This window comes from Eutrigla gurnardus (assembly GCF_963514095.1).
Source record: "Eutrigla gurnardus genome assembly, chromosome: 13".
NCBI lineage: Eukaryota > Metazoa > Chordata > Actinopteri > Perciformes > Triglidae > Eutrigla > Eutrigla gurnardus.
Genome location: NC_139936.1, coordinates 3,333,603 through 3,346,321, shown reverse-complemented (window position 1 = coordinate 3,346,321; position 12,719 = coordinate 3,333,603). Strand labels below are relative to the sequence as shown.

Genomic DNA, 12,719 nt, shown 5'->3' with positions numbered 1-12,719 from the left:
ACCTTAAAGTTAAAGGGGATTAAAACAAGATTCAGGAAATGATCAGATGCTGTTAGTCCCTTTTCAAAACACAATATCTGCCGTAGTATAAGTGCTATGAAATCCATGGATCCATGTTCTCTTGTGTGTTCTGGAGCTGTGAATTCTGTGCAGTAAATCGACCCGGGCAGCGTTCAGTGTTTGCCAAAGAGCTGGCCGTCCAGTTTGATGAGCTGGCGAAGGAAGCCTCGATTCGGGCCGACGCCACGGTTCTCCTTCACGGCACAAATGGCCTCCACCAGGGTCAGGTTCTGCTTCAGCATCAGGTAGGCCAGGACCAGCGTGGCGGAGCGGCTCACTCCCACGTGACAGTGCACCAGCACTTTGCCTGAGAAGCAGACAACCGTTACCACATTATAATATCTAAAACAAGACGTTTAAATGCACCCCCCTCCTCGTCCTCTCACCTCCCCGGCTCAGAGCCCGGTGGATGAAGTCTGCTGCTGCCTGGAAGTTGACGCTCATGTCAAAGCCACAGGAGTCGTGAGCCTCGATGCCCATGTAGGAGATCCCCGTGCCCTCGTAGATGTGTGGCTGAGCTCCACGTTTGCTGTGAGCTGCGTTCAGTACGTGGGTGATCCGGTGCTTGGACAGATCGGCCCGGTTCTCTGCACTGTGTCTGATAAACAGGCGGATTGCAGTCCAATGTTGAAGGTGATGAACAGTCTGCATGCAAAGTATGATTGACTGATACTTCAGGTTCATCTCAGGCATGGGAGCACATTTGTCAAAGAGATGTCAAAGAGATCCAAGTGCTGCTGGATTTTATGCATGCTCCCAATGTGGATCACAGCATGTGGGATCTTAAGTTACTCATCCGGCATTCAAATGTGATTCATGATCAGCTCCTCTTCCACTCATGTGGACTAAATCCAAGTCTAGTCTTGGGTAATATTCCCCTCGCTGGAATATTTGCATTGAAACAAAGTGTTACACGTTTCCTTCTGTGTGGATTTTAGTTGACAAAAGAGAGTAACTTACTGGTCACCGATGTAAAGCCGTGGCCACACCTCGTCTGCATGGCTGATGATGGCTTTGCCCGTGAACAGGAGTCTTTCCAGCTCCACCACCGCTAAGCCCGGTGAGCTCAGGTCTACCTCCACTCTCCGGGGAGGAGGTTTATCGTTCCACGACGCAGGAAGTTTGGATGTATAGGACATTTTCTGTTTTCAGTTTTCTAAACAGCAGCTTCAAGACCATAAGCAGTAGAGAAATTTAAAATAATGCAGCCACTTAGCAGAATGAATGGCGCAGGTGCTTCCTCACCAAAGGGTGTCCTAAGGTCTGTGAGGCCATCTGACCCTCACGGATAATCCAGTCTAGTGTGCCTGGAGCCCCCGGGGGCCTGTGTTATGCTTTTGCATCAAAATAGCCGGCTATTTAAAGACCTGTATGCTGGGAGTGTGTGCACCCAGGCAGCAGTTTCCACTCAACAGGGGGAAAAAAACAGGCAATTTCTCATTATTTCCTTTTTAAACAACGGATACATTAATTTGCTCTGTAAATTGTATTAATGTAGAATATAAAAGTGTGGAAAAAATATTTGAGCACAGTTTAAAAAATATACCGACATTTTTTAATTATTTCTCTATTTTCTCAGTTAATAATAATTTCAATAATTATCAGGCAAAGACTTGAGCTCTTGAGTTGGAAACATGCATTACATCTGCAACTGTACAGTTGTGCTCCATCTCAACAGAAACAGCACAGGAAAATGAACACATATGACAGGCGTTTGGTTTTTTTCATGCAAAGCTTGTGATCATATTTTTTTTATTTTTTCCCCCTAATTATATAAACCCCTCCCCTAAAACATGGCACTCTATTTTAAACCGGTGAAAATGATTGAAAAAAAAAGAGATTATGGTACAAATCAAGTTTTGTATAACAAGGATATTAGTGCGACAGAAAATCAAAACAGGGTCTAAATTAAACACTTGATCCAAGTGCTGTGACCAACATTGTCCTTAAGCACAAAAACATCACTGAAAATGTTGAAGTACGTCCTATACCTTTACAGCAACCGATTGAACATTTCATTCTCAAAATACATTTCACTTTGCTTGTCATATTCCAAAGACTCAAAAGGGGATAAAAAGAACACAATTTTAACATATTTTCAAGTAATTCTTAAACTTCCTTATATCCTATGTATCTGTAATAACAGTAGTTCCTAGAGTAAAATACATGGCATTCATATGTAGGTCTGATTCTAGGTCTGCAATTAGGAAGAAATTTCATCCAAAAAGATGGAATAATGGGACAGCGATCTAATCTGCTACGCTCTAGGCCCTGGAACGAGCTCTGAGATGTGATGACTGTATTGAGTGCTTGTCTGGTATTACGTTGCATGCAGGGCTGGGAGCACAGTTGAAAAGGAAAAAAAAAAAGGCTTTGCACGTTTTTTTTCCTGCAGAGGAGACAAAAAAGTGTGTGCAACTAAGTGTACGGCCTCTAATAGGAAGGGGGTGAGGACAATATCGTGCAAGAAAAGACAGTGAGAACAGACAGCTAATGAAGCGCACGTGTTGTCAGATGTGGGATCAGACAAAAAAAAATAATAAACCGAACCACAATCCTGAGGGACAGCGTGAATCTGAATGGGAGACCACCGACGGGGTGAGCCTGGAGAGTTCCCCTGCCTGTGACTCTGCCCTGCTTGGTGCTGGCAGAAGGCATGACGTTGAAGAGAAGCGGAGCGAGAGCGTCAGGTTGTGGAGCCGGCAGTCTCTCGCCGAGGCTGAACGTCACTTATGGGATGTGCAACCATCAGATCACATATAGAATAATTAGGCTTTAAAAGGTTGATTCCATGTATCGGTAATTGCTCTTGTCTTGGTGGATGCCACTCATTCCGGGCATTTTATATCATGGTGGTGAAGAAAGAAAAAAACCCTTAAAGATAACACGGCTCAGAGAGAGAGAAAGAGAGAGAGAAGACTAGACCCTCATTATGTCCATGGAAGATCTGGAAGAAGAAAACAGCAAGATTTAGTGACCCACAAACCAGTAATTAAGTCCAGCTCAGAAGGCTTTCCTCTCCAGTTGGTCCAGAATGGCCTGGATCTTCTGTACGGCCTCCTTTCGGGCTTGCCGGACGTTCTCCTGTCCCTGAGTCTCCACAGAGTCCAGCACCAGCAGCTCTTTGGTCAGCAGTTCCTCCAGACACCGATAGCTCTTGTCGGACTTTTTCCCCACAAACTCATCCACGTCTTCCTGAAGCAGAGGCATTCTGCTCATGACCTGTAGGACCTTAGCCAGGCCGGGGTTATCGCTCAGGGGCTGAGGTCCATACGGGCCTGGAGCGGGACCTTGGGCCGGGGCCGAGGGCGGGGGCTCACCTTGTGAAGGTTTGGGCTCGCCTATGCTGGTTTTGTTGTACAATTGGGGAGGTGAACTTATTTCAGCAGGCTTTCCATTGGGGGGGTTCAGGGATGGGGTCGGCCTGGGTTTAGGTCCCACTTGTGGGGCGCGTTGGTGCTGCTGGTCCTACAGAAGCATGAAGCAAATAAATCATATGATCAGCTGAATAGTACTTTGTGTTTTATTTCAGCCTTTCTTTACATTTTACTTAATTCAAACACCAAATCACACTGAAATACAGTAACTGCTCATTCATACCTTGGGTTGGTATGGTGGCGGAGCACCAGTTCCGGTCCCGGGCCATGCCGGAGGATGCAGTGGACGCACGGGATTTCCGTAGTGGTTTTGTGGAGGCTGCTGACCCGCCTGCCATTGCTGCTGTGGGGGGGCGTACGCGCCGGAGTGCGCCCACGTCTCACCCTGGGGGTTTGGGTGGAGAGGCTGGCCAGCGGGGTATGGGGGGTTCGAAGTCATTGCGTGACCACCTTCACTGTAGTGAGGATACGCCCCGGGAGGATATCCAGCACCCTGGAAGGAGAGGCAAGACAGTTTTGGTATTTCCAAGCATACTTTTTTTTCATCGTGATCAGAGACAATCAAAAGTAATGCTACATTTATCAAATACTATTTCCAACATCGTGGTTTAAGTGGACTCACCCCTTGACAGTGTGGACCAGGATAGTGATGATGCTGGTGTTGAGAGTGAGGCTGCCCAGAGGGCCCGCTGCTCTGCTCCGCTGGACAGCCCTGGTTAGGGTAAGGACCTGGAGCCGGTCTCTGGGTGTCAGCACAGTAGAAAGGGTTGGATGGGTGGAAACCACTCGCCGGATATTGACTCTGCGCCGGGCTGTAGACGCCGTGGCCATTTGGATAACCTGCAGGCATTACCTGCACGGAAAGCACAAGACGTCGTAGAGGTGTAACTGTTTCTGACATGGTGGAAAGAAGATGTGAGGGAGAAGCAAAAGCATTTAGGAGACCATTCCAGTGTAACTACACGTCATTGTCAATCGACAACATTGGTCACCTACTTTAAACAAACCTCTACACAGTTTTTACCAAAATTGCTTTATTTTCTTACATAGTGTTTACGTTTTGACCATATTCAATAACTATTTCAGAATGTACCTGAAAATGTGTGACACGATTACCTCGTAGTACATTTTTGTAAGGAACTACTTTTCCCGGCGTAATAAAGGAGGTCAATGATTGGCTGAGAGTTAGACCTCAGGCTTGATGTGGATTTCATGCTCGTACTGACACGGCTCACTAATCGCCATAAACAAATGATTTTCAGCTTCTCCCAGTTAGTCTTCCTCACATTCATACTGGGAGTGTTGGGAAGTTGTTCTCTGACCAGTATCTTCTTCTCTACATTGAATAGTAAACCAGGCGTTGTTTATGTAACCGCATCCTCGATACAAAGTCCAATCAGAAGCCAGCTAGAGAACTGTTGGGATGCAACCAAGGGAACATGTGTTGCTAACCGGCTAGCTCCACCCGGGCCACTTACATAAACTGGAAGCAGCTGGACTGTGACAACAAGTGCACCCAAAACCTGCTCCTAGCTTTGGACGCAGACGTGCTTTGATATCGATGCACATTTTTTATAAATGGCTTACATTAATTTTAGATCAAATAAACAATGCTGGGATTTTCACACAGTTGAATTACATAAACGCAGAGACGTCTCATAGCTATGCTATAGAGTGGTGGAAGACTAAATCTCTGCTGATGGACAGAAGTCAGAACTAGACAGGTATGGTCCTTTAAGGATAATGAGTAGATTTACTGACCCCTTCGCAGCCTGGGGATTTAGAAGGGGGGGGTCAAGGGTCAGGTTGCACCATGAGCCGTACCTGTGGATTGTACTGGGGCTGGACTTCTGAGCCCGAAGGATAGGTGTTTGCATAGTGTCCTGTGGAGTGAGACTGGGGGTACCAGTAGTGTGGAGGGTAGCCTGGATACTGAGGGGCGTCCTGTCAACACAGAATAGGAGGGGGGGGGGGGGGGGGGGGGGGGGAGGAGAGAGAGAGTCATTTAGAGGAAAATACACCAAACACTGTTTGTTTACTGAGCTCAATCCAACAGGAAACTGTCAACCACATGCTTACTGTCAATACAATTATAAGTGACACTGCTTGCTGGACCTGTTTGTTGTTTTTTTTACACACACATAGCAGCTAAGCGAAAACAGGCCACAAGCGTTTAATGTTTATTTATCAAACCAGTGCACAGTCTGACACCATAAAACAGCGCTGTCACGTCCAGACAAATGTGATAAAAGTCCGGGCGACAAGCTGAAAGAAGCAGCGTAGCGTTAACTATTACATAACGCCAGCTAGCTTCCGTTAGCACGTCCAGCTAGCGCAGCCGAACGGAAGCTTTAGCTAGCTAGCTAGCTAGCTTAGGTAATAACGTCTCTGTACGAAGCCGGGTAGTTTTCAGAAACATACAAAACACACTCAAACGCAATGGCATGTATTTCCCGCTCTCTCACTCACCATGGCGTTGTAGTTTCCGTTAGTATTTTCAGAGTTACAAGTCGAGGAGGGCCAGCCGGATTTCAGATTTGGCTGCATTTGATGATGATGCATCAGCTAAGCGCGTTCCCCGGCCGCCGTCCTCTTATCCGCCATTGTTAGGAAAAAAAACCGTTAACGAGACTAACGTTATTATTCCCTTACTTGGTCCAAACAGTTAACAACAACACTATCAATTTTTTCCTCTCCCCCACACACACATTAAAAAGTAACAGATCGTCTGATTGTAATCAGGAAGTGGCGGAATGACACTAAACTCGGACCATCGGGTGTCCTGTCTCTTTAACGAAGGGCACGAGAAAAACGTAAGAGGTCTCACTCCGCCGCTTTTTCACGGAACTTAAAAACGTCACTGCGGAGCTCGTTAAATTAATAAATAACGGTATTTTTTATTTTACCCACGCTGCATAAAGATGAGCGATTTTACAGAAGCTCTAGTGTTTGTTTGTTTGTTTTTTTTAGGAAAATTTAAAATTTAAATAATTGTATTCTACACGAGCAAAAAGTGTCGAATTGTTCCAAATCTGTCAAATATACGATCTTTGGTGTCAGATGACGCTACCAGACAAAACACGTCATAAAACATACTCCTTTTTTATCCCTCAATATTAACTAATATTTTAATCTTTTAAAAATATTATTTTGGTGGTACATTTATTTAAATGTGTTTTCTTAAACATTTAGTGAATATAATTATATATTTTTTTAAAAACTGTCTCGCAGCGCCCAAAGGGTTAAGAGACTACCGGAAGTTTATCCCGGGCGTCTATAAAGAAGCTTCCTGTACGCAACTTGAGAGCAACATATTTTGAAGCATTCATGGCTTGACGTTTACATAAAGACATACAGCTAAATAATAAAGAGCAATAGCCCCAAGATGAACTACGTACCAGGGACGGCGAGCCTCATTGACGACATCGACAGTAAGTCTGAGCCGAGGAGCCGCTCCCTCGCAGAGACAGAGAGAGACGCGGTTTGTTGAAAAGAAAAATGTGGCATCGTGTCTGGATGCAAACTGATCTTAGACCCGCTTGCAAGTAAACGTGTGTTTGGTTCGCAGAGAAGCACCTGGTGCTGCTCCGAGATGGGAGGACGCTGATCGGTTACCTCAGAAGCATTGATCAGTTTGGTAGATATCTCATTGAATTACCCTTTTTAATTATGTTTCACAGCGGCTCTTTGTCATGTAACACTGCTCTTTATTTATCTGTCTCTCTCTTTAGCCAATTTAGTTTTTCACCAGACAGTTGAACGCATCCACGTGGGGAAGAAATTCGGTGACATCCCCAGAGGAATCTTCATCGTGAGAGGAGAGAATGTGGTGCTGCTGGGAGAGATAGTAAGTGTGTTTTAGTGTGTGTGTGTTTTAGTGTGTGTGGTTCGGGCTGTATGTGATGTAGTAATGGATGTGGGAGTAGAGAGTCACATTATTATGATTCTATACATTTCTTTGGAAGCTGCAGGTGAACTTTATCTCAAATACAGGAGCTGATGTCTCCATATTTCAATATTTCCGGAGCGGTGAGTCACTTTATTGCAAGTAAATCTCGGCTGCTTTAATAAATCATCCATTTCTATTTTTTTCTTATTTGATGAGATGAGGCTAATTTATTATAACGGCTTGTTTTGTAAACAAACATGCAGAATGAGATGTTTTATGCTGGTTCTGCATGTTTCTGACTAGAATAACTCAGGTAAAGCTCACACAAGCTATTATCTTTTTAAAATATATGCCGCCTTGAGTTACTGTACCACAAACAAAATATGAATACATCTCAAAGCTACAGAAACATGTAACTCCTGCTCAGTCACTCAAACATGCTGCTATCCAGAACATTAAATACATGATAACTATTTAACTGTAATATTATGTTTGTCATCATCAGGTGTCTCTAATAGGAGTCCAATGAAACACATTACCGTGACCGTGTTTGTCTGTTTCTCTGCTGTAAAAACACTTCACACCTTCAGTCATAAATCTGCATTTGGTCATCAGGCTGCAGGATAATCTCTTGCAATTTTAATTAACAGACGCATGAGGATGTTAACATCGTCTGTGGTCGGAGAGGTTCTCCTCGCTATAGCCCGATAATTACACTGATTTGATGTTTCATTTATTATTCATTTTATGTTTTAATTGCTGGAAAAAAGGCGGAATTGTTGGTGGAGGTTTTGTCCGTTTTGTGGTTTCATCACAGTAGAAAGTAGGGATGGGACGATATGGGATTTTATCACTGATTGATCATGTAGAATTTCCATTTATCAGGATAATCGTCAATATCTCCACAGGTGGAAAAAGCCGTCCAGCTCGTTATCGTGGTAGAGAAGTGAAAAATACAGCCTGGTTTTAAAAATACAACATACAAAAACACATTTTTAAAATGTATTTATCCTTTATAATTTACGATAATCTTATTTAAGATTTTATTTTCTTATGGGACTCAACAAAATATTTGATAAAGTGCCATTTTGGGCATATTTTGGATGAATATCAGGATAATATTGATTCATATCGTCCATACCAGCAGGGATATATTTGCATATTGAATGTTTCTTGTGCCATAAGCTTTAATCTGAAGTTTTGCTGATGTACACGATGTGTGATTTCTATTTCCTGTCTCTGCAGGACGTGGATAAGCCCTGCGACACGGTCCTGCAGCAGGTCTCCATCGAAGAGATCCTGGAGGAGCAGCGGTTGCAGCAGCAAGCCAAGCAGGAGACGGAGAAAGTGAAGATGCAGGCGCTGAAGGACCGAGGCCTTTCCATCCCCAAAGCTGACAACTTGGACGAATACTAACCTTGATCGCGCCGCCAGCCTCTTTCCTCAGTTTGTATCAGACTGATGAGTTTTACGTTGAGTTTGAAAGAGCACTTTTTGTGTTTTATTGTGGGTACAAGCCTCCATCATGCTGGGCCTGTAGACTGTAGTGTACTGTATGAATTTTACGTTTGAATTATCCGGAGAAGAAAAAGAAAATGTGACGGCTGCTCTCAGCTCTGCAGATCCTTCCAGCAAAAAAAAAAAAAAAAAAAAAGAGAGAATCATGTGTTCACGTGCGATCGCCCCGTCTGCAATTTAGCAATTATTTTTACAGCAGCACTTTCTATGTTGTCAGTGACCTTTTTTATTTGGGGATGTGTGGGTGAAACAGAAACTCCCATTAAAGAGTTTAGTTTTTCATTATGGAAAGGCGAGCTTGAACACATTTGTGACCCCGTTTCTGTTTGTGTTGTATTCAAAATGCTTTATTATAAAGGGCTGAACTATTTTGGGGGGGCGACCTTCTGGTCCCATGTGACGCAGACCACGCTGCACCCGTGACATCACAACGTTGAGGCTCGTGCATCCGTCATGCCCCAAGAGGAAACTTCATCAGGAGTAATTCAATGTAACCAGGCGGCGTATCGGTGCATCAGACCGCCGCGTGTCCTGTTTGGAAAGATAAGAGCACGTCCGGGGAAGTCGATCCTAATCTGCCTTCATCAGTCGATAACAAGCTGCTTGATCGTTTGGACGGATGCAAGTGAGTTAATGTAAAACAGGCATCCCATGATGCTTCAGGAGACTTGTACAAGTGGCTGCTGCAGCAGCATTCAGGGTGACTGGGAGGTTTGAACTCTTCACCAGGTTGCACCCAGATTCAATGCATGTTCAAGGGTTTTTTCTTGTTCTTCCACTGTGAACATTGTACAGCAGCCTGCATGCAAAAAAAAAAAAAAAAGTCAAACTTTGTACAGTTACAGTATGAATACCGGGCAACCTTCAAAATAAAAGTCTGTAAAATGACAGACATGCAGGAAAATGACTTAAAGAGGATATACTATGCTTTTACTTATCGTTTCCTTTAGTGTGTAAGATTGTTTTTGTGCGCTTGTAAAGGTCAACTGGGCTTTTTGGGAGGGAGGGGCAGGAGGTCAAACAGAGAGGCTGAGAAGAGCTGCAGAAAAATACAGCGGGGTTTTCTTTTTAAGCATTAAAGCATGACAGCGTCTTCTAGTAGGAAGCTGAACTACAAGTACGCACCAGAACAGGACCTGAATAAGTCCTCTTTAACTGGTATGCCACTCACTATATCTGTCACTTTTGGAATCTCAGGGTTAAGACTTGAAAACATGGACTGACTGACCCGTATGAGTCCCGGACAAACAAGCGTTGTTCACTTAAAAATAAACATGCATCCATACGTACCCGTTTAATCATGAATAGTGTCATCATCGGTAAACCTGAGCAGCATGAAGAGCAGCTTAAAAAATAATTCACTCAAGTGCCTGATGGAGTATCTCCATCATATTGATCGTCATGTAGAAGTTCTACCACCAGAGGGCGACTTTACATTTCACCACATTATATTTATATACATATAACTCCCTATTTGTGTCAATGCAATAGAGACAATGTGCAGTTAAAACCAAGAGGATAAAAAGAGAAGGAGCATTTATGTGGCTTTTGCAAAAAAAAAAGGGATTCGATCCAGTAATATAACGTGTGACCCTTGAGTTTTTTTTTAATAATTTGGTTGATTAGACCTCGTTTTGCTGGACGTGAGTCTATAATGCCAGATAAAAAAAAAACATTCTAATGATGTGCTTTTATTTTGCCGATAAATCCGCTTCACTTGCGGTGGAGTTGTTTCTGTCTCCGGCTTGACGCAGCCGTGACACGGAGGCCCCGCCCACTTTGATTACGCACCAACAGGGGAGGGGGAGGAGGAGGAGGAGGAGGAGGGGGGCGCGCTTGATGTCCTCTCTGGTGCGCTCAACCAACCCCTGCTGTTGTAATGTAAAGCTGCTCGTGTGCTGGTCTACCGCTGTAAGGGGGGGAAAGGAAATCCGCCGTAGACCCGGACCCGGACCCGGCTCGCTTCACCCTCCGCCTCGGACAGACTCCCCCCCCCCACCCCATCACCACCACCAAACCCCGAATTACGCATGGAATGGTTTTGGGGGGATTGGAGTAGAAATGCAGCGCCGCACTTCCAGCCCACAACAAGAACCATGCCCAGCTTACACTGCAAGCAAATCTGTGACATCCTGTTTGATCCATTACGACTCTGATATGAGTGAGTGTATTTGCTCGGACCCCGACGAGGAGTGAAGAAAGGAAAGAACGAAGACAGAGATCCACACAGAAGCTGAAGGACGTTGTGTTTTCGCCGCAGACGCCCGTGAACCCGAACATCTCTGCATTTAGGATTTTTTGTTGTTGTTTTTTTTGATGGAGCTGGAGAACATAGTAGCCAACACTGTACTGCTGAAAGCGAGAGAGGGTAAGTTGTCCCATTAGACTTAAAGGGAAGGGGCTGAGTGTGAAACAGTGAGTAGGCCTGGCTGAAGGGGGACATTTTTGTGTTGTGCAGAAAAAAAGGTGGGAATAATGATGGTAATGATGACGGCAGTAGGTAGGAAGAAGCCTGGAGGGCTCAGCACGGCAGCAGGTAAACCTACAGATGCAACAGACAGGAGGAGGAAGAAACGCTCCTCATGCAATCAGACAGAAGGAACTCATTGATAAGGATTTATCTGCTGATTCTTTCTAACAGCTAATCAATGTCATGGATCGTTATTTATCCTCGCTGGGTTTTATGACAGATCATATGCGTTTTCCCACATACGCAAGAGAGGAGGGGGGTGAGGAGGGGGGGAGAAATCTGCCTCCCACATCCGCTTTCGCTGTCAAAATGAATGCGCTCTTTCGCAACGTTATACATGCCGAGGCACGCGCACACACACCGGAGTATGGGGGGGGAGGGGGGGTACGTGAGTGTAGGCCGGTGGTCTGACGATGGGACTGTGGGGGGGTAGGTGGGGGGGTCTGGTCTAGCCACAGAGACCAGACCAGCTAGTCTGAGTGTAGTGTGCCATAGAAAAGGTGTACAGTGTTATAAATAACTCTATTCTAGGAAGGCAGGGGTCGTGCTGAGGGCAGGTGGAAGGTAAAAAAAAAAGAAAAGAAGGTGTGACGTCACTCTAGGGGTCCCACCAGCATCACACACCTGCCTGGACTACTTTTATATATTCATCCCAATAAATAATGAACCCTTTAACTCCTCTAAATTATTTTAAGTATAAGCCTGTGTGTGTGTGTGTGTGTGTGTGTGTGTGTGTGTGTGTGTGTGTGTGTGTGTGTGTGTGTGTGTGGCTCTCACAAGTGCAGCCCTAAAAGTTTTTTGGTTGCAGGCAGCACGTGGTTTCATGTGGTTTCATGTGGTTTCATGTGGGGTCTCTGTGTGTGTGTGTGTGTGTGTGTGTGTGTGTGTGTGTGTGTGTGTGTGCGTGTGGGGGGGGGGGGGGGGGGGGGTTGTGAAGGTGACGCAGGAGGGGAGACGACTCCTCTTGGCAGCTCCTTCCAGCTGTCTCATGTGATGACATAGTTCAGAGAAACGAGGGGGGGGGGGTCTCTGAGTTTCATGGGAATTAATGTGAGTGATGAAGTGAAACAGGAAGCTGCCGTTGGGATCAGTCTGGATGGGTTTTTTGTTTCATTGGAGGCCGAACACGACTGGGAATTAATCTTCACGAATGAATAAAAGCCGTTAATGTCGTGTGACAGATCTCGCTCGCCCCTGCCTGTGTGAGGGAGAGAGAAAGGGCCTTTTTTATGATGTCACACTGTTTTGAGTGAAATAGCTGAATCACGACTTTCTCCGTGGTTCCATCAGTGTCCCTCTTCAGGGATTGTACGGGTGCTGGAAAACACTTGAATTTTAGTGTGGTGTTTTCCAGGATTTAAAAGTGCTTGGATGTAGACTAAAGGTCTTGAAATGTGTGTTGTAT

The 12,719-nt window shown here is 45.0% G+C and overlaps 4 protein-coding genes across 6 annotated transcripts in view; 2 read left to right on the top strand and 2 right to left on the bottom strand.

The window, feature by feature from the left end:
- Positions 1-25: 25 nt before the first annotated feature.
- LOC311023267 (dual specificity protein phosphatase 26-like) lies at positions 26-1,270 on the bottom strand. The gene is made up of 3 exons (XM_084024983.1): positions 1,021-1,270; positions 447-658; positions 26-367 (listed from the first exon to the last, which is right to left on the bottom strand). Exons 1-3 carry the CDS (start codon positions 1,197-1,199, stop codon positions 174-176), a joined length of 585 nt encoding a protein of 194 aa, XP_083881109.1. The 5' UTR covers positions 1,200-1,270; the 3' UTR covers positions 26-173.
- Positions 1,271-1,592: 322 nt separating this feature from the next.
- Positions 1,593-6,200, bottom strand: bag4 (BCL2 associated athanogene 4). Its single transcript, XM_084024982.1, has 5 exons — positions 5,907-6,200; positions 5,262-5,381; positions 4,060-4,290; positions 3,661-3,930; positions 1,593-3,528 (listed from the first exon to the last, which is right to left on the bottom strand). Exons 1-5 carry the CDS (start codon positions 5,997-5,999, stop codon positions 3,064-3,066), a joined length of 1,179 nt encoding a protein of 392 aa, XP_083881108.1. The 5' UTR covers positions 6,000-6,200; the 3' UTR covers positions 1,593-3,063.
- Positions 6,201-6,717: 517 nt separating this feature from the next.
- lsm1 (LSM1, U6 small nuclear RNA associated) lies at positions 6,718-9,151 on the top strand. Its single transcript, XM_084025868.1, has 4 exons — positions 6,718-6,868; positions 7,006-7,074; positions 7,169-7,284; positions 8,572-9,151. Exons 1-4 carry the CDS (start codon positions 6,823-6,825, stop codon positions 8,740-8,742), a joined length of 402 nt encoding a protein of 133 aa, XP_083881994.1. The 5' UTR covers positions 6,718-6,822; the 3' UTR covers positions 8,743-9,151.
- Positions 9,152-10,713: 1,562 nt separating this feature from the next.
- Positions 10,714-12,719, top strand: part of grk5l (G protein-coupled receptor kinase 5 like) — a 23,529-nt gene continuing 21,523 nt past the window's right edge. For all 3 annotated transcript variants that reach the window (XM_084024981.1, XM_084024979.1, XM_084024980.1), the window contains exon 1: positions 10,714-11,212. In XM_084024981.1, coding sequence (XP_083881107.1) covers positions 11,161-11,212 — 52 coding nt within the window. In that variant the 5' untranslated portion in view covers positions 10,714-11,160. The remainder of the gene's footprint in view (positions 11,213-12,719) is intronic.